The sequence below is a fragment of the Myiozetetes cayanensis genome, unplaced genomic scaffold (assembly GCF_022539395.1).
Source record: "Myiozetetes cayanensis isolate MyiCay16 unplaced genomic scaffold, myiCay2020 scf683, whole genome shotgun sequence".
NCBI classification, from domain to species: Eukaryota; Metazoa; Chordata; class Aves; order Passeriformes; family Tyrannidae; genus Myiozetetes; species Myiozetetes cayanensis.
The window spans coordinates 1-23,999 of NW_026087946.1; the positions used below are offsets into that span (position 1 = coordinate 1).

The 23,999-nt window shown below is 64.1% G+C and overlaps 1 protein-coding gene across 1 annotated transcript; it reads right to left on the reverse strand.

Annotated features, from left to right (window-relative positions):
• Nucleotides 1-465: 465 nt before the first annotated feature.
• Nucleotides 466-23,912, reverse strand: LOC126651584 (ryanodine receptor 1-like; the record flags this gene model as incomplete). Its single annotated transcript, XM_050337542.1, is given in 22 exon segments — nt 466-543; nt 692-832; nt 1,247-1,336; nt 1,441-1,519; nt 2,135-2,298; nt 3,160-3,300; nt 3,376-3,452; nt 3,455-3,465; nt 5,316-5,536; nt 9,444-9,613; nt 10,401-10,521; nt 10,608-10,719; nt 11,499-11,679; nt 13,592-13,727; nt 14,252-14,346; nt 15,318-15,450; nt 15,526-15,640; nt 17,041-17,314; nt 18,050-18,158; nt 18,761-18,900; nt 22,040-22,151; nt 23,712-23,912. Coding segments are annotated over 22 exon segments (2,901 nt in total), but the record flags the coding sequence as incomplete, so codon positions are not given.
• Nucleotides 23,913-23,999: the final 87 nt, after the last annotated feature.

Below are 23,999 nucleotides of genomic sequence, written 5' to 3' on the forward strand. Positions count from 1 at the left end.
CCAGTGGACATGGAGGGACATGGAGAGGTTGGGGGGACAGGGAGGAGACATTGGGGGACAGAGGGACATCGAGGAGTCCCAGGGGACATGGAGGGACATTGGGGACAGAGGGGATGTATGTGGGGTCCCAGGGGACATGAGAGGGGACATTAGAGAGGTCCCAGGGGACATGGGGGACATGGGTGACACTGGGGGTCCCAGGGACACGGGAAGGACATGGAGGGACATTGGGGACAGGGAAGACATTGGGGACAGAGGGGACATTGGGGGGTCCCAGGGGACACAGAGGGACATGAAGGTGACATTGGGGACAGGGGTGACATGGGGGACAGGGGTGACACTGGGGTCCCAGGGACATTGGGGGTTCCTAGGGGACACTGAGGGACAGGGGTGACACTGGGGTACAGGGGACATTGGGGGGTCCCAGGGGACACTGGGGGACAGGGGGACATTGGGAGTCCTCACCTGGAGCTCCCTGGACAGCGTCACCCCGGTCAGGTCCACGGGCTGGGGGCTGTACCCGTGGGAGGGGTCGTAGGTGGCCTGGGGGGGGATAAAATGGGGGGTCAGGGGGCACCTCCTGCAGGTGTTTTTGGGGTTCCCCCAACCCCCTGGAGGTGTTTTTGGGGTTCCCCCACCCCCTGGAGTGTTTTGGGTTCCCAACCCCTGGAGGTGTTTTTGAGGGTCCCACCTGGGCGCTCTGGGAGATTTTCCGCGTTTTCTTCTTCTCGGCCCGCTCGTCCTCCCCTTCCCGGGCCTTCTCCACCGTCCACTCCCAGGCCAGCATGGCCTTCAGGGACTCCTTGATGGGCCACCGGTAGATCTCCTTGTCCTGGGGGGGGTCACAGGGCTCAGGGGGGCTCCCCAAAATCGGGGGGAGGCCCCCAAAATCATGGGGGGTCCGTGGGGAGGAGCAGGGACAGGGTTGGGGGTTGGGTGAGGGTGATGATGGCCCTCGGTGGATTTTCTGGTCCTGGGGTGGGTCAAGGGGTCCCCCAAAATCAGGGGGCTCAGGGAGGGTCAAGAGGAGGAGGAGGGTGGTTTGGGGGGTTGGATGGTTTTGGGGTGGGTTTGGAGGGTTTTGGGGGGTTGGAGGGTTTTGGGGCGTCTGAAGGACGAGGATGGTCAGTGATGATGCAGTGGAGGGGACGGATGGTTTGGGGGTTTTGATGGGTTTGGGGGTGTCCTGGTGGGTCTGGGGGTGTCCTGGTGGGTCTGGGGGTGCCTCAGGGGGTCCCCAGGGTACCTTTTCAGAGAAGGTCTTGTAGGGCCTCAGCATGGGAGTGGGTTTGGCCTCTTCGTCCACGGTCTCCCCAAAAGTCCAGTTGTTCTGGATCTGGGAGGAGACACAGATTTGGTGGGGGGGCTCAAGGGGCTGGGGGACCCCTTGGGGGTCCTGGGGGTGTCCCACGGGGTCAGGGGGCCCCAGGGGGTCCCCACCTTGTCGAAGGCCCACTTCTCGTGCGTGTACTCGGCGTACTTGTTGATGAAGCCGTCGAGCTTCTCGGGGATGATGACGCTGGGGGGACACGGGGGGGTCAGGGGGACAGGGGATGAGGGTGGGGGGGCTGGGAGGGGTTGGGGGTCCCCACGAGGATGAGGGTGAGGAAGGAGGGGTTGGAGGGTCTGGATGGAACTGGGAGGGGCTGGGGGGTCTGGGAGAGGTTGGGGGGCCCCATGAGGATGAGGGTGAGGAAGGAGGGGTTGGAGGGGTCAGGATGAGGAAGGACAGGATTAGGGGGTCTGGGAGGGAGTTGGGGGGTCTGAGGAGAGGTTGGGGGGGTCCCCACGAGGATGAGAGTGAGGAAGGAGGGGTTGGAGGGTCTGGATGGAACTGGGAGGGGCTGGGGGACCTGGGAGGTGGTTGGGGGTCCCCATGAGGATGAGTAAGGAGGGGGTTGGAGGGGCCAGGATGAGGAAGGACAGGATTAGGGGGTCTGGAGGGAGCTGGGGGGTCTGGGAGAGGTTGGGGGGTCTCCATGAGGATGAGGGTGAGGAAGGAGGGGGTTGGAGGGGTCAGGATGAGGAAAGACAGAACTGGGGGAGTCAGGATGAGGAAGGACAGCACTGGGGGTCTCGTGCTGGCCCCGGGGGGCGCAGGGCCGGGGTGGGGGGTGGTCTTTGCGACCCCTACTTGAGGGTCTCGACGGGTTTGGGGTCGAAGTTGCCCTCGGCGTCCACCGAGGCCTTTTTCTCGGTGCGGGACGAGTAGCTGGCGTCCACGTAGTCGGGGGGGATGGCGCCGGCGATGGCGCAGAGGCACGGCATGGCCAGCTTGTACAGCTCGGCCTCGAATTTCTGAGGGGACAGTGGGGACAGGGGAGGTGACACAGGGACCCTGAGCCACCCCAGAGCTTGTACAGCTCGGCCTCGAACTTCTGAGGGGACAGCAGGGACAGGGAAGGTGACACAGGGACCCTGAGCCACCCCAGAGCTTGTACAGCTCGGCCTCGAACTTCTGAGGGGACAGCAGGGACAGGGGGGGTGACACAGGGACCCTGAGCCACCCAGAGCTTGTACAGCTCGGCCTCGAACTTCTGAGGGGACAGCGGGGACAGGGGAGGTGACACAGGGACCCTGAGCCACCCAGAGCTTGTACAGCTCGGCCTCGAACTTCTGAGGGGACAGCAGGGACAGAGGAGGTGACACAGGGACCCTGAGCCACCCAGAGCCACCCTGGGCACACGGCATGGCCAGCTTGTACAGCTCGGCCTCAAACTTCTGAGGGGACAGCAGGGACAGGGAGGTGACACAGGGACCCTGAGCCACCCAGAGCTTGTACAGCTCAGCCTCGAATTTCTGAGGGGACAGCAGGGACGGGGGGGTGACACAGGGACCCTGAGCCACCCAGAGCCACCCCGGGAACACAGGGACCCTGAGCCACCCCAGAGCTTGTACAGCTCGGCCTCGAACTTCTGAGGGGACAGGGGGACAGGGGAGGTGACACAGGGACCCTGAGCCACCCCAGAGCCACCCCAGGGACACAGGGACCCTGAGCCCACCAGGACCACCCGAGCCCCCCCTGTCCCCACATGGCTGTTCCCATTGTCCCTGTGTTCCCCATCACTCCCCTCCCCATGTCCCCCTGTCCCCCACGTGCCCATCACCCCCGTGTCCCCAGGTGTCCCCAAGGTGTCCCCCTGCCCCCCCAGAGCCCACCTTGTGCGCCAGGGAGTCGAAGATGCCCCAGAAGAGCTTCCTGGTGAGGTGCAGCTCCTCCTCGGAGCTGACGCCCATGTTGGGCCAGCCGTTGGGCAGGCAGTAGTAGCGCCAGCACCGCTCGTAGTGGTTCGTCAGCAGCTTTGGGGGACACTGGGGGTCAGGGGGTCGGGGGTTAAGGGGCTGGGGGAGCGCAGGGACCCCCTGGCGGCTCACCTTGAGGGGCATCTTGGCGAACTCGTTGAGGATGGGGACGTCGAAGACGAGGCGGCGCAGGAGGTGCTGCAGCATCGAGGGCGGATGTACCTGGGGGGGTAAAGAGGGAGGTCAGGGGGCGGTTGGGAGTGCAGGGAGGGGAGATGGGGGCACAGAAGGTGTAAGGGGGTTAGGGTTCACCCTCAGAGCCCCACGAGATGCTTGACGGGCCCTGGGGAGGTGACAAGGGGGTGGGTGGGCTGTGAGGGTGGGTTGGGGGTGGTTGCAGGGGTTTGGGGGCTGCAGGGGGATTTGGAGCAGAGTTTGGGGTCCCACCTGCAGAACACCATGAGACCCTTGAAGGGCCCTGGGGAGGTGACACGGGGGTGGGTTGGCCGTGAGGGGTGGGTTGGGGATAGGGGTGGCTACAGGGAGGGGGTTTTGGAGCACAGTTGGGGTCCCACCTGCAGAGCGCCATGAGGCCCTTGATGGGCCCTGGGGAGGTGACACGGGGGTGGGTTGGACGTGAGGTGAGTTGGGGGTGGGAGTGGCTGCAGGGGTTTGGGGGCTGCAGGGGTGGATTTGGGACACAGTTTGGGGTCCCACCTGCAGAGCGCCATGAGACCCTTGATGGGCCCTGGGGAGGTGACACAGGGGTGGGTTGGCTGTGAGGGGTGGGTTGGGGGTGGGGGTGGCTGCAGGGGCTTGGGGGTTGCAGGGGCGGGATTTGGGGCACAGTTTGGGGTCCCACCTGCAGAGCACCATGAGGCCCTTGATGGGCCCTGGGGAGGTGACACGGGGGTGGGTTGGCTGTGAGGGTGGGCTGGGGGTGGGAGTGGCTGCAGGGTTTGGGGGCTGCAGGGGGATTTGGGGCACAGTTTGGGGTCCCACCTGCAGAGCCCCATGTGACAATTGATGGGCCCTGGGTCAGTGACACAGGGAGTGGGTTGGGGGTGGGAGTGGCTGCAGGGGGGGATTTGGGGCACAGTTTGGGGTCCCACCTGCAGAGCACCATGAGATGCTTGAAGGGCCCTGGGGAGGTGACACAGGGGGTGGGAGTGGCTGCGGGGGGCAGAATTTGGGGCACAGTTTGGGGTCCCACCTGCAGAGCCCCACGTGACACTTGATGGGCCCTGGGGAGGTGACACAGGGGGTGGGTTGGGGGTGGGAGTGGCTGCAGGGGAGGGAGTTTTGGGGCACAGTTTGGGGTCCCACCTGCAGAGCGCCATGAGGCCCTTGATGGGCCCTGGGGAGGTGACACGGGGGTGGGTTGGGGGTGGGAGTGGCTGCAGGGGAGGGATTTGGGGCACAGTTTGGGGTCCCACCTGCAGAGCGCCATGAGGCCCTTGATGGGCCCTGGGGAGGTGACACGGGGGTGGGTTGGCCAGGAGGGTGAGATGGCCATGGTGGCTGGGTTGGGGTGGAGGGGGCTGCAGGGGTTTGGGGGCTGCAGGGGATTTGGGGCACAGTTTGGGGTCCCACCTGCAGAGCGCCATGAGACCCTTGATGGGCCCTGGGGAGGTGACACAGGGTGGGGGTGGGAGTGGCTGCAGGGGGGATTTGGGGCACAGTTTGGGGTCCCACCTGCAGAGCGCCATGAGGCACTCTGATGGGCCCTGGGGAGGTGACACAGGGGTGGGTTGGGGGTGGGAGTGGCTGCGGGGAGGGCAGGATTTGGGGCACAGTTTGGGGTCCCACCTGCAGAGCACCATGAGACCCTTGATGGGCCCTGGGGAGGTGACACAGGGGGTGGGTTGGCCGTGAGGGGCGGGATGGCCATGGGTGGCTGCGCTGGGGTGGGAGTGGCTGCAGGGGTTGGGGGCTGCAGGGGGGGATTTGGGGCACAGTTTGGGGTCCCACCTGCAGAGCACCATGAGATGCTTGAAGGGCCCTGGGGAGGTGACATGGGGGGTGGGAGTGGCTGCGGGGGGGGCAGGATTTGGGGCAGTTTGGGGTCCTACCTGCAGAGCGCCATGAGGCACTCCTCGATGGCGTCGCGCTGGGCCTTGGTGAGGGCGCGGCCGCGGGACAGGCGGTAGATGGTGTGCAGCATGGAGTCCACCATGATGGCGCGGTGCTCCGTGCCCGCAAACAGCGGCGCGCACTTGGTGATGAGCGGCAGCACCGCCAGGCACAGGTACCGGTTCAGCGCCAGCGCCATCTCCGTCGTGCTGAAGGTCGCCTGGGGGGGTCGGGAACAGGGAAAGGGAGGGAAATGTGAGGGGAAAATGGAGGGAAATGTGAGGGGAAAATGGAGGGAAATGTGAGGGGAAAAAGGGCGGGAAATGTGAGGGGAAAATGGAGAGAAATGTGAGGGGAAAATGGTGGGAAATGTGAGGGGAAAATGGAGAGAAATGTGAGGGGAAAATAGTGAGAAATGTGAGGAGAAAATGGAGAGAAAGGTGAGGGGAAAATGGTGGGAAATGTGAGGGGAAAAAGGGTGGGAGATGTGAGGGAAAGAGGGAGAGAAATGTGAGGGGAAAATGGTGAGAAATGTGAGGGGAAAATGGTGAGAAATGTGAGGGGAAAAGAGTGGGAAATGTGAGGGGAAAATGGAGGGAAACGTGAGGGGAAAAAGGGTGAGAAATGTGACGGGAAAAGGGTAAGAAATGTGAGGGGGAAAATGGAGGGAAATGTGAGGGGAAAATGGAGGGAAATGTGAGGGGAAAATGGTGAGAAATGTGAGGGGAAAAGGAAGAAACGTGAGAGGAAAATGGTGAGAAATGTGAGGGAAAATGGAAAGAAATGTGAGGGGGAAAAGGGTGAGAAATGTGAGGGGGAAAGGACGGGAAATGTGAGGGGGAAAGGACGGGAAATGTGAGGGGAAAGAGGGAGGGAAATGTGAGGGGAAAATTGTGAGAAATGTGAGGGGGAAAAGGGTGGGAAACATGAGGAGAAAGAGAGGAAAATGTGAGGGAAAAGAGGGAGAGAAATGTGAGGGGGAAAAGGTGAGAAATGTGAGGGGGAAAGGACGGGAAATGTGAGGGGAAAAGGGTGAGAAATGTGAGGGGAAAAAGGGTGGGAGATGTGAGGGGGGAGAAGAGTGGGAAATGTGAGGGAAAATGGTGAGAAATGTGAGGGAAAAATGGAGGGAAACGTGAGGGGGAAATAGTGAGAAATGTGAGGGGGAAATGGAGGGAAATGTGAGGGGAAAAAGGGTGGGAAATGTGAGGGGAAAAGGGTGAGAAATGTGAGGGGAAAATGGAGAGAAATGTGAGGGGAAAATGGAGAGAAATGTGAGGGGAAAATGGAGAGAAATGTGAGGGGGAAAAGGGTGGGAAATGTGAGGGGGAAAAGGGTGGGAAATGTGAGGGGAAAATGGAGGGAAATATGAGGGGAAAAGGGTAAGAAATGTGAAGGGAAAAAGGGTGGGAAATGTGAGGGGCAAAAGGGTGAGAAATGTGATGGGAAAAAGGGCGGGAAATGTGAGGGGAAAATGGTGAGAAATGTGAGGGGAAAATGGAGAGAAATGTGAGGGAAATGGAGGAAATGTGAGGGGAAAAGGGCAGGAAATGTGAGGGGAAAATGGTGAGAAATGTGAGGGGAAAATGGAGAGAAATGTGAGGGGAAAAGGGTAAGAAATGTGAGGGAAAAAGGGCAGGAAATGTGAGGGGAAAATGGTGAGAAATGTGAGGGGAAATTGGAGAGAAATGTGAGGGGAAAAGGGTAAGAAATGTGAGGGCAAAGGGTGGGAAATGTGAGGGGGAAAGGGTGGGAAATGTGAGGGGAAAATGGAGAGAAATGTGAGGGGAAAAAGGGCAGGAAATGTGAGGGGAAAAGGGTAAGAAATGTGAGGGAAAAAGGGTGGGAAATGTGAGGGCAAAGGGTGGGAAATGTGAGGGGGAAAGGGTGGGAAATGTGAGGGGAAAGTGGTGAGAAATGTGAGGGGAAAAGGGTAAGAAACGTGAGAGGAAAATGGTGAGAAATGTGAGGGGAAAAGGGTAAGAAATGTGAGGGGGAAAAGGGTGGGAGATGTGAGGGGAAAAAGGGTGGGAAACATGAGGAGAAAGAGAGGAAAATGTGAGGGAAAAGAAGGAGAGAAATGTGAGGGGGAAATGGTGAGAAATGTGAGGGGGAAAGGACGGGAAATGTGAGGGGAAAATGGTGAGAAATGTGAGGGGAAAAAGTGGGAAATGTGAAGGGAAAGAGGGAGGGAAATGAGAAGGGAAAATAGTGAGAAATGTGAGGGGAAAAAGAGTGGGAAATGTGAAGGGAAAGAGGGAGGGAAATGAGAGGGGAAAGAGGGAGGGAATGGTGAGGAGAAAATGGTGAGAAATGTGAGGAGAAAATGGAGGGAAACGTGAGGGGAAAATAGTGAGAAATGTGAGGGGAAAAGGGTGGGAAATGTGAGGGGAAAAAGGGCAGGAAATGTGAGGGGGGAAAAGGGTGAGAAATGTGAGGGGGGAAAAGGGTGAGAAATGTGAGGGGAAAATGGTGGGAAATATGAGGGGAAAGAGGGAGGGAATGGTGAGGGGAAAATGGTGGGAAATGTGAGGGGAAAAGGGTGGGAAATGTGAGGGGAAAAAGGGCAGGAAATGTGAGGGGGGAAAAGGGTGAGAAATGTGAGGGGAAAATGGAGGGAAATGTGAGGGGAAAATGGAGGGAAATGTGAGGGGAAAGAGGGAGGGAATGGTGAGGGGAAAATAGAGGGAAATGTGAGGGGAAAAGGGTAAGAAATGTGAGGGGGGAAAAGGGTGAGAAATGTGAGGGGAAAATGGAGGGAAATGTGAGGGGAAAAAGGGTGGGAAATGTGAGGGGAAATGGTGGGAGATGTGAGGGGAAAGTGGTGAGAAATGTGAGGGGGAAAATGGTGAGAAATGTGAGGGGGAAAGGACGGGAAATATGAGGGGAAAAGGGTGAGAAATGTGAGGGGGAAAGGGTGGGAAATGTGAGGGAAAAGGGCGGGAAATGTGAGGGGAAAGAGGGAGGGAATGGTGAGGGGAAAATAGAGGGAAATGTGAGGGGAAAATGGTGGGAGATGTGAGGGGAAAATGGTGGGAGATGTGAGGGGAAAATGGTGAGAAAAGGGAGGGGAAAAAGGGCGGAAAATGTGAGGGGTAAATGGTGAGAAATGTTCTGGGGTGCCCCTCACCGTGTCGAGGGAGGCACAGGGGTGTTTTTGGGGTGCCCCTCATGGTGTGGAAGGGTTTGGGGTGCCCCTCACCATGTCGAGGGAGGCACAGGGGTGTTTCTGGGGTGCCCCTCACGGTGTGGAGGGAGGTACAGGGGTGTTTTTGGGGTGCCCCTCATGGTGTGGAGGGTTTGGGGTGCCCCTCATGGTGTGGAGGGGTTTGGGGTGCCCCTCATGGTGTCGAGGGAGGCACAGGGGTGTTTTTGGGGTGCCCCTCACCGTGTCGAGGGAGGCACAGGGGTGTTTTTGGGGTGCCCCTCACGGTGTGGAGGGTTTGGGGTGCCCTCACGGTGTCGAGGAGGCACAGGGGTGTTTTTGGGGTGCCCCTCACGGTGTGGAGGGGTTTGGGGTGCCCCTCACGGTGTGGAGGGGTTTTGGGGTGCCCCTCACCGTGTGGAGGGTATTTTGGGGTGCCCTCACAGTGTGGAGGGGGTTTGGGGTGCCCTCACAGTGTGCGAGGGAGGCACAGGGGTGTTTTTGGGGTGCCCTCACGGTGTGGAGGAGGGGTTTTGGGGTGCCCCTCACCGTGTCGAGGGAGGCACAGGGGTGTTTTTGGGGTGCCCCTCACGGTGTGGAGGGAGGCACAGGGGTGTTTTTGGGGTGCCCCTCACGGTGTGGAGGGGTTTGGGGTGCCCTCACCGTGTCGAGGAGGCACAGGGTGTTTTGGGTGCCCCTCATGGTGTGGAGGGAGGCACAGGGGTGTTTTTGGGATGCCCCTCAGGGTGTGGAGGGGGTTTGGGGTGCCCCTCACCGTGTCGAGGGAGGCACAGGGGTGTTTTTGGGGTGCCCCTCACAGTGTGGAGGGAGGCACAGGGGTGTTTTTGGGGTGCCCCTCACAGTGTGGAGGGGGTTTGGGGTGCCCCTCACAGTGTGGAGGGGTTTGGGGTGCCCCTCACAATGTGGAGGGTGTTTTTGGGATGCCCCTCACGGTGTGGAGGGGTTTTGGGGTGCCCCTCACCGTGTCGAGGGAGGCAGCCGCGCGCATGTCGGGCAGGAACCCCACTTCCAGGACGTGCAGCAGGAACTCCTGGCTCTGCACGCCGTACACGCGGTCCAGGAACAGCACCATGGGCGCCTTGTGCTCGGGGACGAAGCTGGCGGCCATGCGGGGCTCCACCACGTTCCCATCTGATTGGGGGGACCCCAAAATTCAGGGGAACCCCCTCATGGGCCCCCCAAAATCTGTGCCCCCCCCAGGTCTGTCCGGGCACTCGGTGTACCCCAAAAACCTGTCTGTGTGCCCCCCGCCCACTGCCCTCCCATTTTGGGGTCTCCCCGGTCCTAGTGACCCCCTCTCCCCAATTTGGGGACAAGCCCCCCACCCCTTTTTTGGGCACTCCCCTCCTTTTCCCAGCGCCCTGCAGGGAGGGGGCTGATGATCCCCACCAGGTCCCAGTGCTGTGACACCCCCATTTTAGGGTCACCCCCCAACCCCAATGACCCCCCCCTCCTTTTGGGGACCCCCTCCCCGTTTTCAGGGCCCCCTCCCACCTTTTCCCAGGGCTGGGATCTGCAGGGGGAGGCTGATGATCCCCACCAGGTCCCAGTGCTGCGACACCCCCATTTTAGGGTCCCCCAACCCCAATGACCCCCTCCTTTTGGGGACCCTCCCCGTTTTCAGGGCCCCCTCCCACCTTTTCCCAGGGCCGGGATCTGCAGGGGGAAGCTGATGATCCCCACCAGGTCCCAGTGCTGTGACACCCCATTTTAGGGTCCCCCAACCCCAATGACCTCCTCCTTTTGGGGACCCTCCCCGTTTTCAGGGCCCTCCCACCTTTCCCCAGGGCCAGGATCTGCAGGGGAGGCTGATGATCCCCACCAGGTCCCAGTGCTGTGACACCCCATTTTAGGGTCCCCTCAACCCCAATGACCCCCTCCTTTTGGGGACCCTCCTCGTTTTCAGGGCCCCTCCCACCTTTTCCCAGGGCCGGGATCTGCAGGGGGAGGCTGATGATCCCCACCAGGTCCTCGAGCGGCACGAGCGAGCGCAGGATCGCCCGGATCCGCAGGGCCTCGCCCTTCCCCGCCTGGATCAGCTGTGGGGACAAGCAGGGACACAGGGGGTCACCCCAAGTGCTGTTCCCCACCCCGAGCCCCCTGAGCCCCCAGCCCCGGTCCGTACGTGCATCTCGGGGGCGCAGCGGCCCAGCAGGTCGATGAGGGCGGCGTAGAAGGACATGATGGCGTGGCCGAGGTGCACCCGGTTCTCCTCGGGGGGCTCCTCGGGGCCGAAGCTGGGGAGGGGGACATGGGGGTTCAGGGGGGGAGACCGCCCAGTGGTACCCCACCCCATCCCGTCTTCATCCTCACTCCCAATCCTCCTCATCCCCATCTCCCCCCGGACCCTTCCTCATCCTTATCCCCATTCCCAATCCTTTCCCAACCCTCGTCACCCCGATCCCGTCTCCATCCCGTTCTTTGTGGTCTCACCACCCCCCATCTTCATCCTCACCCTCTCCCCACATCCCACTCCCATCCCGTTCCTCACGGCCTCCTCTCCCTCCTGCCGTCCCGGGCGGGGTTCCCCTCCCCAATCCCACCCCAGTCCCACCCCCAATCCCATCCCATCCTCCCATCCCGTTCCTCACGGCCTCCTCTCCTCCTGCCGTCCCAGGCGGGGTTCTCCTCCCAATCCCACCCCCAATCCCATCCCAATCCCACTCCCATCCCATTCCTCACGGCCTCCTCTCCCTCCTGCCGTCCCGGGCGGGGTTCCCCTCCCCAATCCCACCCCAATCCCACCCCAATCCCCCTCCCATCCCATTCCTCACGGCCTCCTCTCCCTCCTGCTGTCCCAGGCGGGGTTCCCCTCCCAATCCCATCCCAATCCCACTCCCATCCCGTTCCTCACGGCCTCCTCTCCCTCCTGCCGTCCTGGGCAGGGTTCCCCTCCCCAATCCCACCCCCAATCCCCTCCCATCCCGTTCCTCACGGCCTCCTCTCCCTCCTGCTGTCCCAGGCAGGGTTCCCCTCCCCAATCCCACCCCAATCCCACTCCCATCCCGTTCCTCACGGCCTCCTCTCCCTCCTGCCGCTGGGCCCGTCCCGGGCGGGGTCCTGGGCGATGCTCAGGGCGTCCTGGATGGCGGCCAAGAGGCCGCTGCCCCCCTCTCCCCGCAGCGCCGGCCCGAAGCACTCGGGGCGCCGGATCAGCAGCCGCACCACCACGTTGGCGTTCTCCTCCACGCTCTCCCCTGCCCCGGGAGGACCACAAAATCCTCAGAACCCCAAAATCCTCAGAACCCCAAAATCCTCAGAACAGGGACCCCAAAGCCAGGGAAGCACAGGGACCCCCAGCACAGGGTCACAGGGACCCCCTCCAGATCCCGGATCAGCAGCCGCACCACCACGTGGGGTTCTCCTCCACGCTCTCCCCTGCCCCGGGAGAACCCCAAAATCCTCAGAACAGGACCCAAAATCCTCAGAACAGGGACCCCAAAACCAGAGGAGCACGGGGACTCCCAGCACAGGGTCACAGGGACCCCCTCAACCCTGGATCAGCAGCCGCACCACCACATTGGCATTCTCCTCCACGCTCTCCCCTGCCCCAGGAGAACCCCAAAATCCTCAGAACCCCAAAATCCTCAGAACAGGGACCCCAAAACCAGAGGAGCACAAGGACCCCCAGCACAGGGTCACAGGGACCCCCCAGATCCCAGATCAGCAGCCGCACCACCACGTTGGGTTCTCCTCCACGCTCTCCCCTGCCCCAGGAGAACCCCAAAATCCTCAGAACCCCAAAATCCTCAGAACCCCAAAATCCTCAGAACAGGGACCCCAAAACCAGAGGAGCACGGGGACCCCCAGCACAGGGTCACAGGGACCCCCCCAGATCCCGGATCAGCAGCCGCACCACCACGTGGGGTTCTCCTCCACGCTCTCCCCTGCCCCGGGAGAACCCCAAAATCCTCAAAACCCCAAAATCCTCAGAACAGGGACCCCAAAACCAGAGGAGCACGGGGACCCCCAGCACAGGGTCACAGGGACCCCCTCAACCCTGGATCAGCAGCCGCACCACCACATTGGCATTCTCCTCCACGCTCTCCCCTGCCCAGGGAGAACCCCAAAATCCTCAGAACCCCAAAATCCTCAGAACAGGGACCCCAAAAGCCAGAGGAGCACAAGGACCCCCAGCACAGGGTCACAGGGACCCCCAGTCCCGGATCAGCAGCCGCCGGGGACCCCAGCACAGGGTCACAGGGCACCCCAGATCCCGGATCAGAAGCTGCCACCACGTTGGCGTTTCCTCCACGTCCCTGCCCAGGTGATCTCCAAAATCCCCGCTCTCCCCTGCCCCAGGAGTCACAGGAGAACCCCAAAATCCTCAGAACAGGGACCCCAAAAATACGGACCCCCAAAACGTGGCTGTGGGGACACAGCTCGAGGTTCCCCAGTCATGGCCAGGGGGACACAGCCCGAGGGTCCCCAATCATGGCTATGGGGACACAGCCCAGGGGTCCCCAATCACAGCCAGGGGGACACAGCCCGGGGTCCCCAATCACAGTCAGGGGGACACAGCCCGGGGCCCCCCAAAATGTGGTCGTGGGGACACAGCCCGGGGCCCCCCAAAATGTGGTCGTGGGGACACAGCCCGGGGCCCCCCAAAATGTGGTCGTGGGGACACAGCCCGGGGTCCCCCAAAACGTGGTCGTGGGGACACAGCCCGGGGTCCCCCAAAACGTGGCCGTGGGGACACAGCCTGGGGTCCCCAGTCAAAATGTGGCCAGGGGGAAACAGCCCGGGGTACCCCAAAACGTTGCTGTGGGGACACAGCCCGGGATGCCCCAAAACGTGGTCGTGGGGACACAGCCCGGGGTCCCCAATCACAGCCAGGGGGACACAGCCCGGGATGCCCCAAAACGTGGTTGTGGGGACACAACCCGGGGTCCCCAATCATGGCCATGGGGACACAGCCTGGGGTCCCCCAAAACGTGGCCATGGGGACACAGCCCAGGGTCCCCAATCATGACCATGGGGACACAGCCCGGGGTCCCCCAAATCGTGGCCAGGGGGACACAGCCTGGGGTACCCCAAAACGTTGCTGTGGGGACACAGCCCGGGGTGCCCCAAAATGTGGCCAGGAGGACACAGCCCGGGACCCCTCACCGTTGACGAAGACGGCGAAGCGCAGGAAGTCGAGGTATCTCTCTCCCCCACAGGGGTTCCAGCCGATGTCGGGGTAGCCCTTGGCCAGCAGCATCGGGCAGCTCTGCAGGCCACAGCTCGCCAGGTACGTCACCACCTGGGCACAGGGGGTATGTGACACCTGGGGGACACTGGGGACACCTGGGGACACCTGGGGGACACCTGGAGGACACTGGGGACACCTGGGGGTTAGCCCTTGGTCAGCAGCATCGGGCAGCTCTGCAGGCCACAGCTGCCCAGGTACGTCACCACCTGGGCACAGGGGGGTCATGTGACACCCAGAGACACCTGGGGACACCTGGGGACACTGGGGACACCTGGGGACACCTGGGGATGCCTGGGGTTAGCCCTTGGCCAGCAGCATCGGGCAGCTCTGCAGGCCACAGCTGCGCCAGGTACGTCACCACCTGGGCACAGGGGGGTATGGGACACCTGGGGACACCTGGGGACACCTGGGGACACCTGGGGGCACCTGGGGGATAGCCCTTGGCCAGCAGCATCGGGCAGCTCTGCAGGCCACAGCTCGCCAGGTACGTCACCACCTGGGCACAGGGGGGTCATGTGACACCTGGGGACACCTGGGGACACCTGGGGACACCTGGGGGCACGGGGCTGTCCCACCTTCTCCAGGTCCTGCTCCTTGAGCGCCAGGGCCAGCTCGTTGTTGTCGATGACAGAGGCGGCCGCCACGTCCAGGGGGGTCGAGCCCTGCATGCCTGGGGAGGGGACAGGGTTGGGGGTCAGGGGGCTGTGGGACCCCAGGTGACACCCTAGGGGTGCAGGGACCCCCCAGCTCAAGGTGTCACACGGGACCCCCACAGGGGTGGGAGGGGTGGAGGTGACGGGGAGGGGATGGGGGTGATGGGGGACATTTGAGGGGGTCAGAGGGTGTCCCACGGGAGTTTTGGGGTCCCACAGGGGGTTTAGGGGTCCTGGGGGCGTTGGGGGTCAGGAGTGGGGTGTCTTACCCAGCAGGTAACCCAGGTGGGGGTGGCAGGGAGGGGACAGGGGTGGGTGTGGCAGGACAGGGGTGGGTGTGGCAGGGACAGGGGTGGCACTGGGGACATGGAGGGGTTTGGGGGTCCCAGGGGTCTCACCCAGCCCGATGCTGCTGTTCTCCAGCAGGTAGCCCAGGTGGGGGTGGCAGGAGGGGTCAGGGTGGGTGTGGCGGGGCAGGGGTGGCACTGGGGACACGGGGGTCCTGGGGGAGTTTTGGGGTCTCACCCAGCCCAATGCCACTGTTCTCCAGCAGGTAGCCCAGGTGGGAGTGGCAGGGGAGGGACAGGGGTGGGTGTGGCAGGACAGGGGGTGGCTGGGAGGGGACAGGGGTGGCAGTGGGGACACGGGGGGTCCTGGGGGAGTTTGGGGGTCTCACCCAGCCCAATGCCGCTGTTCTCCAGCAGGTAGCCCAGGTGGGGGTGGCAGGGAGGGGACAGGGGTGGGTGTGGCAGGGCAGGGGGTGGCAGTGGGGACACAGGAGGGTCCCAGGGAGGTGTGGGGTCCCAGAGGAGGTGTGGGGTCCCAGGGGTCTCACCCAGCCCGATGCCGCTGTTCTCCAGCAGGTAGCCCAGGTGGGGGTGGCAGGGGAGGGGACAGGGGTGGGTGTGGCGGAGCAGGGGTGGGTGTGGCAGGGCAGGGGGTGGCAGTGGGGACACGGGGCGGTCCTGGGGGAGTTTTGGGGTCTCACCCAGCCCGATGCCGCTGTTCTCCAGCAGGTAGCCCAGGTGGTCGAACATGGAGCGCTGGTTCTGGCGGCTGATGCGGCAGAAGTAGCAGAGGAAGCGGCAGCAGTTGGTCACCATCTTGGGGAACCGGATCTCCTGGGGAGCACAGGGGGTCAGGGAGGGCTCAGAGGGGCTCAGGGGTCAGGCACCCAGGGGGGTGTGGGGGCTCACCTTGGACTCTCCCCCGCCCAGCACGCTGACCATGACCTGCATCACCGTCTCGTGCATCCCCAGCGCCCGCATCAGGTTGGGGTGCTGGTAGAACACCTTGTTGTTCATGATGTTCCTGGGGGGTTACAGGGGGTCAGGGGGATTTGGGGTGCTGGTAGAACACCTTGTTGTTCATGATGTTCCTGGGGGTTACAGGGGGTCAGGGGGATTTGGGGTGCTGGTAGAACACCTTGTTGTTCATGATGTTCCTGGGGGGGTTACAGGGGGTCAGGGGGATTTGGGGTGCTGGTAGAACACCTTGTTGTTCATGATGTTCCTGGGGGTTACAGGGGGTCAGGAGGGATTTGGGGTGCTGGTAGAACACCTTGTTGTTCATGATGTTCCTGGGGGGTTACAGGGGGGTCAGGAGGGGATTTGGGGTGCTGGGAGGGGGTTATGGGGTGCTGGTAGAACACCTTGTTGTTCATGATGTTCCTGGGGGGTTACAGGGGGGTCAGGGGGGGATTTGGGGTGCTGGTAGAACACCTTGTTGTTCATGATGTTCCTGGGGGGTTACAGGGGGGGTGAGGGGAGGATTTGGGGTCCCAGGGTCCTGTTTGGGGTCTCAGGGTGCTGTGTGGGGTCCCAGGGTCCTGTTTGGGGTCCCAGGGTGCTCTCAGGGGTCCCAGGGTCCTGTCTGGGGTCCCAGGGTCCTGTCTGGGGTCCCAAGGTGCTCTCAGGGGTCTGAGGGTGCTCTCAGGAGGGATATTGGCGTCTCAGGGTCCTGTTTGGGGTCTGAGGGTGCTCTCAGGAGTCCCAGGGTGCTCTCAGGAGGGATATTGGGGTCCCAGGGTGCTCTCAGGGGTCCGAGGGTGCTCTCAGGAGGGATATTGGGGTCCCAGGGTGCCTTTTGGGGTCCCAGGGTGCCGTTTGGGGTCCCAGGGTGCTGTTTGGGGTCCGAGGGTGCTCTCAGGAGGGATATTGGGGTCCCAGGGTGCCGTTCAGGGGTCCCAGGGTGCCGTTTGGGGTCCCAGGGTGCTGTTCAGGGGTCCCAGGGTGCCGTTTGGGGTCCCAGGGTGCCGTTTGGGGCCCCAGGGTGCTGTTTGGGGTCCCAGGGTGCTCTCAGGGGTCCCAGGGTGCTGTTAGGGGTGCCAGGGTGCTGTTAGGGGTGCCAGGGTGCTGTTTGGGGTCCCAGGGTGCTGTGTGGGGTCCCAGGGTGCTCTCAGGGGTCCCAGGGTGCTCTCAGGGGTCCCAGGGTGCCGTTTGGGGTCCCAGGGTGCTGTTAGGGGTCCCAGGGTGCTGTTAGGGGTGCCAGGGTCCTGTTAGGGGTCCCAGGGTGCTGTTTGGGGTCCCAGGGTGCCGTTTGGGGTCCCAGGATCCTGTCTGGGGTCTCAAGGTGCTGTGTGGGGACCCAGGGTGCCGTTTGGGGTCCCAGGGTGCCGTTTGGGGTCCCAGGGTGCTGTTTGGGGTCCCAGGGTGCTGTTTGGGGTCTCAAGGTGCTCTCAGGGGTCCCAGGGTGCCGTTTGGGCGCCGTACCCGATGCTCTGGATCATGAGGTTCTCCTCCTCGGGGCCCATCTGCACGATGAGCAGGGAGCGGATCTGCCCCAGGCACTCGAGCAGGGCGGTGGTGTCGGGCACCGAGGTGGCACTGATGGCGTAGGCCTTGGGCAGCGCCCGGCCCAGCTCGCCCAGCGCGTCGTACTGGCCGTGCAGGAGGCTGAACATGGCCCTGACCAGAGCTGGGCTCTGGATGAACGACTCCTGTGCCCAGTGCACCATGGTCTGCGAGATCAGCTCCTGCAGGGTGCCTGGGGACACCAAACAGGGACATTGGGGATATCAGAGACATTGGGGACAGCAGGGACATTGGGGACATTGGGGACAGCAGGGACTCCTGTGCCCAGTGCACCATGGTCTGGGAGATCAGCTCCTGCAGGGTGCCTGGGGACAACAGGGACATTGGGGATATCAGAGACATTGGGGACAGCAGGGACATTGGGGACAGCAGGGACAGCAGGGACTCCTGTGCCCAGTGCACCATGGTCTGAGAGATCAGCTCCTGAAGGGTGCCTGGGGACACCAAACACAGACACTGGGGATATCAGGGACATTGAGGACAGCAGGGACAGCAGGGACTCCTGTGCCCAGTGCACCATGGTCTGAGAGATCAGCTCCTGCAGGGTGCCTGGGGACAGCAAACAGGGACATTGGGGACAGCAGGGACTCCTGTGCCCAGTGCACCATGGTCTGAGAGATCAGCTCCTGCAGGGTGCCTGGGGACACCAAACAGGGACATCAGGGACACTGGGGACATTGGGGACAGCAGGGACATTGGGGACACTGGGGACAGCAGGGACAGCAGGGACTCCTGCACCCAGTGCACCATGGTCTGGGAGATCAGCTCCTGAAGGGTACCTGGGGACACCAAACAGGGACATCAGAGACACTGGGGACACTGGGGACAGCAGGGACAGCAGGGACATTGGGGACAGCAGGGACATTGGGGACAGCAGGGACAGGTGGGACAGCAGGGACTCCTGCACCCAGTGTGCTGTGCTGGCCGTGCAGGAGGCTGAACATGGCCCTGACCAGAGCGGGGCTCTGGATGAACGACTCCTGTGCCCAGTGCACCATGGTCTGGGAGATCAGCTCCTGCAGGGTGCCTGGGGACAGCAGGGACATTGGGGACATTGGGGACAGCAGGGACATTGGGGACATCAGGGACAGCAGGGACATTGGGGACAACAGAGACATTGGGGACAGGTGGGACAGGTGGGACAGCAGGGACTCCTGTGCCCAGTGCACCATGGTCTGGGAGATCAGCTCCTGCAGGGTGCCTGGGGACACCAAACAGGGACATTGGGGACATCAGAGACATAGGGGACAGCAGGGACAGCAGGGACATTGGGGACAGCAGGGACAGCAGGGACTCCTGTGCCCAGTGCACCATGGTCTGGGAGATCAGCTCCTGCAGGGTGCCTGGGGACACCAAACAGGGACATTGGGGACAGCAGGGACATTGGGGACAGCAGGGACACAGGGACATTGGGGACAGTGGGGACAGCAGGGACACAGGGACATCAGGGACAGCAGGGACAGCAGGGACACAGGGACATGGGGGTTGCTGGGGACAGGTGGCACTCCTGTGTCCCCCACTCTGGGACATCTCCCCGCTCCCGCAGGTGGGGACACCCTGTGTGCCTGGGGACAGTCCTGGGGGTCCCCGTCCCCCCCATCCCCCTGTCCCCCCTTACTGGGCACGGGGGCTCCTCAGGGGGGGTCTCCTCATCCTTGGGGGCTCCGGACCCCACGACCCTCTGGACCAGCCCCAGCAGGCGCTGCCGCAGCGACGGCTCCTCCTCCTCCTCCTCCTCCTCCTCGCTCAGCTCGATGCCTGGGGGGCACGGGGGCATGGGAGGGCACAGGAGGAGGGTCATGAGGGGGCACAGGGGGCATGGGAGGGGGCACAGGAGGGTCATGGGGGGCACAGGGGGGCATGGGAGGGGGCACAGGGGTTCATGAGGGGCACAGGGGGTCATGAGGGGGCACAGGGGGTCATGAGGGGTCACAGGAGGGTCATGAGGGGGCACAGGGGGGCATGGGAGGGGTCACAGGAGGGTCATGGGGGGCACAGGGCAGGGAGGGTCACAGGAGGGTCATGGGGGGCACAGGGGGCATGGGAGGGGTCACAGGAGGGTCATGGGGGGCACGGGAGGGGTCAGAGGGCATGGGGGCACGGGAGAGGGTCACAGGAGGGTCATGGGGGCACAGGGGGCATGGGAGGGGGCACAGGAGGGTCATGGGGGGCACAGGGGGCATGGGAGGGGTCAGAGGAGGGTCATGGGGGGCACAGGAGGGGGCACAGGAGGGTCATGGGGGCAAGGGGGGTCATGGGGGTCCCAGGGGGTCCCGTGTCCCCCCAGAGGAGGGGCCTGAGGGTCCCTGCAGGGGGGGTCTCCGTGGCCTGGGGAGGATCCCAACAGCCCTGGGGGGGGTCCCAGTTCCCCTGGGAGGGGGTCTCTCTGCCGCAGGGAGGTGTCCCCAAGACCCACGGGGTGTCCCCAAGCCCAGGGGGGTGTCCCCAAGCCCCAAGGGGGTATCCCCATGCCCAGGGGGTGTCCCCAAGGCCCCGGGGGGTGTCCCCATGCCCAGGGGGTGTCCCCAAGCGCCCCCTCACCACAGTGGGGTGTCCCCATGCACAGGGAGGTGTCCCTAAGCCCCGGGGGTGTCCCCAAGCCCAGGGAGGTGTTCCCATGCCCAGGGGGTGTCCCCAAGCCCAGGGGGTGTCCCCAAGCCCAGGGGGGTGTCCCCAAGCCCAGGGAGGTGTCCCCAAGGCCCAGGAGGGTGTCCCCAAGGCCCAGGAGGGTGTCCCCATGCCCAGGGGGTGTCCCCAAGCTCTAGGGGGTGTCCCCAAGCCCAGGGAGGTGTCCCCAAGCCCAGGGGGGAGTCCCCAAGCCCAGGGAGGTGTCCCCATGCCCAGGGGGTGTCCCCAAGCTCTAGGGGGAGTCCCCAAGCCCAGGGAGGTGTCCCCAAGCCCAGGGGGGAGTCCCCAAGCCCAGGGAGGTGTCCCCATGCCCAGGGGGTGTCCCCATGCCCTAGGGAGGTGTCCCCAAACCCCAGGGAGGTGTCCCCAAGCCCCAGGGGTGTTCCCAAGCCCAGGGGGGTGTCCCCAAGCCCAGGGCGGTGTCCCCAAACCCCAGGGGGTGTCCCCATGCCCAGGGAGTGTCCCCAAGCCCCAGGGGGTGTCCCCAAGCCCCCGGGGATGTCCCCAACCCCAGGGAGGTGTCCCCAAGCCCCCGGGGTTGTCCCCAAGCCCAGGGGGGTGTCCCCATGCCCCAGGGAGGTGTCCCCATGCCCCAGGGGTGTCCCCATGCCCAGGAGGTGTCCCCATGCCCAGGGGGTGTCCCCAAGCCCAGGGGGTGTCCCCAAGCCCCAGGGGGTGTCCCCAAGCCCAGGGGGTGTCCCCATGCCCAGGGGGTGTCCCCATGCCCAGGGAGGTGTCCCCAAGCCCCAGGGGGTGTCCCCATGCCCCAGGGAGGTGTCCCCAAGCCCAGGGAGTTGTCCCCAAGCCCAAGAGGGTGTCCCCAAGCCCCAGGGGTGTCCCCAAGTTCCCCCTCACCACAGTGGGGTGTCCCCAAGCCCAGGAAGGTGTCCCTAAGCCCAGGGGGGTGTCCCCAAGCCCTGGGCAGTGTCCCCAAGCCCCCCCTCACCACAGGGGGGTGTCCCCAAGCCCCCGGGGGTGTCCCCATGCCCAGGAAGGTGTCCCCAAGCCCCAGGGGGGTATCCCCATGCCCAGGGGGTGTCCCCAAGCCCAGGGAGTTGTCCCCAAGCCCTGGGGGTGTCCCTGTGCCCCCCCTCACCACAGGGGGGTGTCCCCAAGCCCCAGGGGTGTCCCCAAGTTCCCCCTCACCACAGTGGGGTGTCCCCAAACCCAGGGGGGTGTCCCCAAGCCCTGGGGGTGTCCCTGTGCCCCCCCTCACCACAGGGGGTGTCCCAAGCCCCCGGGGATGTCCCCAAGCCCAGGGGGGTGTCCCCAAGCCCAGGGCAGTGTCCCCAAGCCCCCCCTCACCACAGGGGGGTGTCCCCAAGCCCCATGGGGGTGTCCCCAAGCCCCCGGGGGTGTCCCCAAGCCCAGGGAGGTGTCCCCAAGCCCTGGGCAGTGTCCCCAAGCCCCCCCTCACCACAGTGAGGTGTCCCCAAGCTCAAGGAGGTTTTCCCATGCCCCAGGAGGTGTCCCCAAGCCCCAGGGGGTGTCCCCAAGCTCCCCCTCACCACAGTGGGGTGTCCCCATGCCCAGGAGGGTGTCCCCATGCCCAGGGGGTGTCCCCAAGGCCCAGGAGGGTGTTCCCATGCCCCAAGGGGGTGTCCCCAAGGCCCAGGAGGGTGTCCTCATGCCCCAGGAGGTGTCCCCATGCCCAGGGGGTGTCCCCAAGCCCAGGGGGTGTCCCCAAGGCCCAGGAGGGTGTCCTCATGCCCCAGGAGGTGTCCCCATGCCCAGGGGGTGTCCCCAAGCCCAGGGGGTGTCCCCATGCCCAGGGGGTGTCCCCAAGCCCCAGGGGTGTCCCCAAGCCCAGGGAGGTGTCCCCAAACCCCAGGGAGGTGTCCCCATGCCCCAGGGAGGTGTCCCCAAGCCCAGGGAGGTGTCCCCAAACCCCAGGGAGGTGTCCCCAAGCCCAGGGAGGTGTCCCCAAGCCCAGGGGGGTGTCCCCAAGCCCCAGGGAGGTGTCCCCAAGCCCAGGGAGATGTCCCCAAGCCCAAGAGGGTGTCCCCAAGCCCCAGGGGGTGTCCCCAAGTTCCCCCTCACCACAGTGGGGTGTCCCCAAACCCAGGGGGGTGTCCCCAAGCCCTGGGGGTGTCCCTGTGCCCCCCCTCACCACAGGGGGTGTCCCCAAGCCCCCGGGGATGTCCCCAAGCCCCAGGAGGTGTCCTCAAGCCCCGAGGGTGTTCCCAAATCCCAGAGGGGTGTCCCCAAGCCCCCGGGGGTGTCCCCAAGCCCCGGGGGTGTCCCCAAGCCCAGGGGGGTGTCCCCTCACCGCAGTGTGCCAGCAGGTCGCTGTGGAAGTCGAGCAGCTCGTCCCGGATGTCCCCGGGCACGGGACACTCCTCGCCCTCAGCACCCCCCTTGTACTGCAGCAGCATGTTGATCTGGGGACAGGGGGGACACGGGGGGACAGGGGGGGCACACGGGGTCAGCGGGACCACCCCACGGCCATCCCCCCATGGACAATCCCCCACGTGTCCCCAGTCCCTCTCAGTGTCCCCCACACCCTCCCAGGGGTGTCCCCATTGACAGGTCCCCAGTCCCTCCCAGTGTCCCCCAGTCCCTCCCAGTGTCCCCCACACCCTCCCAGGTGTGTCCATATTGACAGGTGTCCCTCCCAGTGTCCCCATTGACAGGTGTCCTGAGCAGTGTCCCCAGTCCCTCCCAGTGTCCCCAGTCCCTCCCAGTGTCCCCAGTCCCTCCCAGGTGTGTCCTCATTGACAGGTGTCCCTCCCAGTGTCCCCAGTCCCTCCCAGTGTCCCCCACACCCTCCCAGGTGTGTCCCCATTGACAGTGTCCTGAGCAGTGTCCCCAGTCCCTCCCAGTGTCCCCAGTCCCTCCCAGTGTCCCCCAGTGCCCTCCCAGTGTCCCCATTGACAGGTGTCCCGAGCAGTGTCCCCAGTCCCTCCCAGTGTCCCCCACACCCTCCCAGGGGTGTCCCCATTGACAGGTGTCCTGAGCAGTGTCCCCAGTCCCTCCCAGTGTCCCCAGTCCCTCCCAGTGTCCCCCACACCCTCCCAGGTGAGTCCCCATTGACAGGTGTCCCTCCCAGTGTCCCCAGTCCCTCCCAGTGTCCCCAGTCCCTCCCAGGTGTGTCCCCATTGACAGGTGTCCCGAGCAGTGTCCCCAGGCTGCTCCCACAGGTAAGTGACCCCATGAGTGTCCCCATGAGTGTCCCCAAGGTGTTCCCAGGGATGTGAGTCCCCAGGAGTGTCCCTAAGGTGTCCCCTTTGGATGTGTGACCCCAGCTGTGTCCCTGTGGTGTCCCCATGGCCACGCCCATGGGTGTGTCCCCCTCCCATGAGTGTCCCCAGGTGTTCCTGTGGTGTCCCCATGAGTATCCCTGGGTGTCCCAGGGGTGTCCCCATGGTGTCCCCGTGGTGTCTGTCCCTGTGTTGTCCCCAGGGGTGTCCCCAAGGGTGTCCCTGTGGTGACCCCATGAGTATCCCTGGGTGTCTCTGTGGTGTCCCCGAGGGTGTCTCTGTGGTGTCCCCTGTGATGTCCCCAGCAGTGTCCCCATGACCACCCCTGTGGGTCCCCCCTGCAGCCGTGTCCTTGGGTGTCCCTGGGTGTGTCCCCCCTGTGGTGTCCCCGTGGTATCCCCGAGGGTGTCCCTGTGTTGTCCCCAGGGGTGTCCCTGTGTTGTCCCCAGGGGTGTCCCCGTGGGTGTCCCTGTGTTGTCCCCAGGGGTGTCTCCGTGGGTGTCCCTGTGTTGTCCCTGTGGGTGTCCCCGTGGTGTCCCCGTGGTGTCCCGTGGGTGTCCCTGTGTTGTCCCCGTGGGTGTCCCCGTGGTGTCCCCGTGGGTGTCCCTGTGTTGTCCCCGTGGGTGTCCCCCCCGTGGTGTCCCCGTGGGTGTCCCTGTGTTGTCCCCGTGGGTGTCCCCCCCGTGGTGTCCCCGTGTTGTCCCTCTGTTGTCCCCCATGGTGTCCCCGTGTTGTCCCCACCTGCTCCTGCGGTGGTGACCGGAACTCCCTGGTCCTGCGGGCGGTCTCTGCGGCCGACATGGTGAGTGCCCTCATGAGGAGGCCGTAGCGGCGCCGCTGGTCCCGCTGCAGCCGCTCCACGTGGCGCTCCGAGAACGCCACGATGGCCTCCACGCGGTGCTGCAGCTCCCGCTCGCACAGGTGCTGCAGCAGGTGGCACATCTGGGGACAGGGGGGACATTGGGGACATCAGGGACACAGGTGCTGCAGCAGGTGGCACATCTGGGGTACAGCAGGGACATTGGGGAA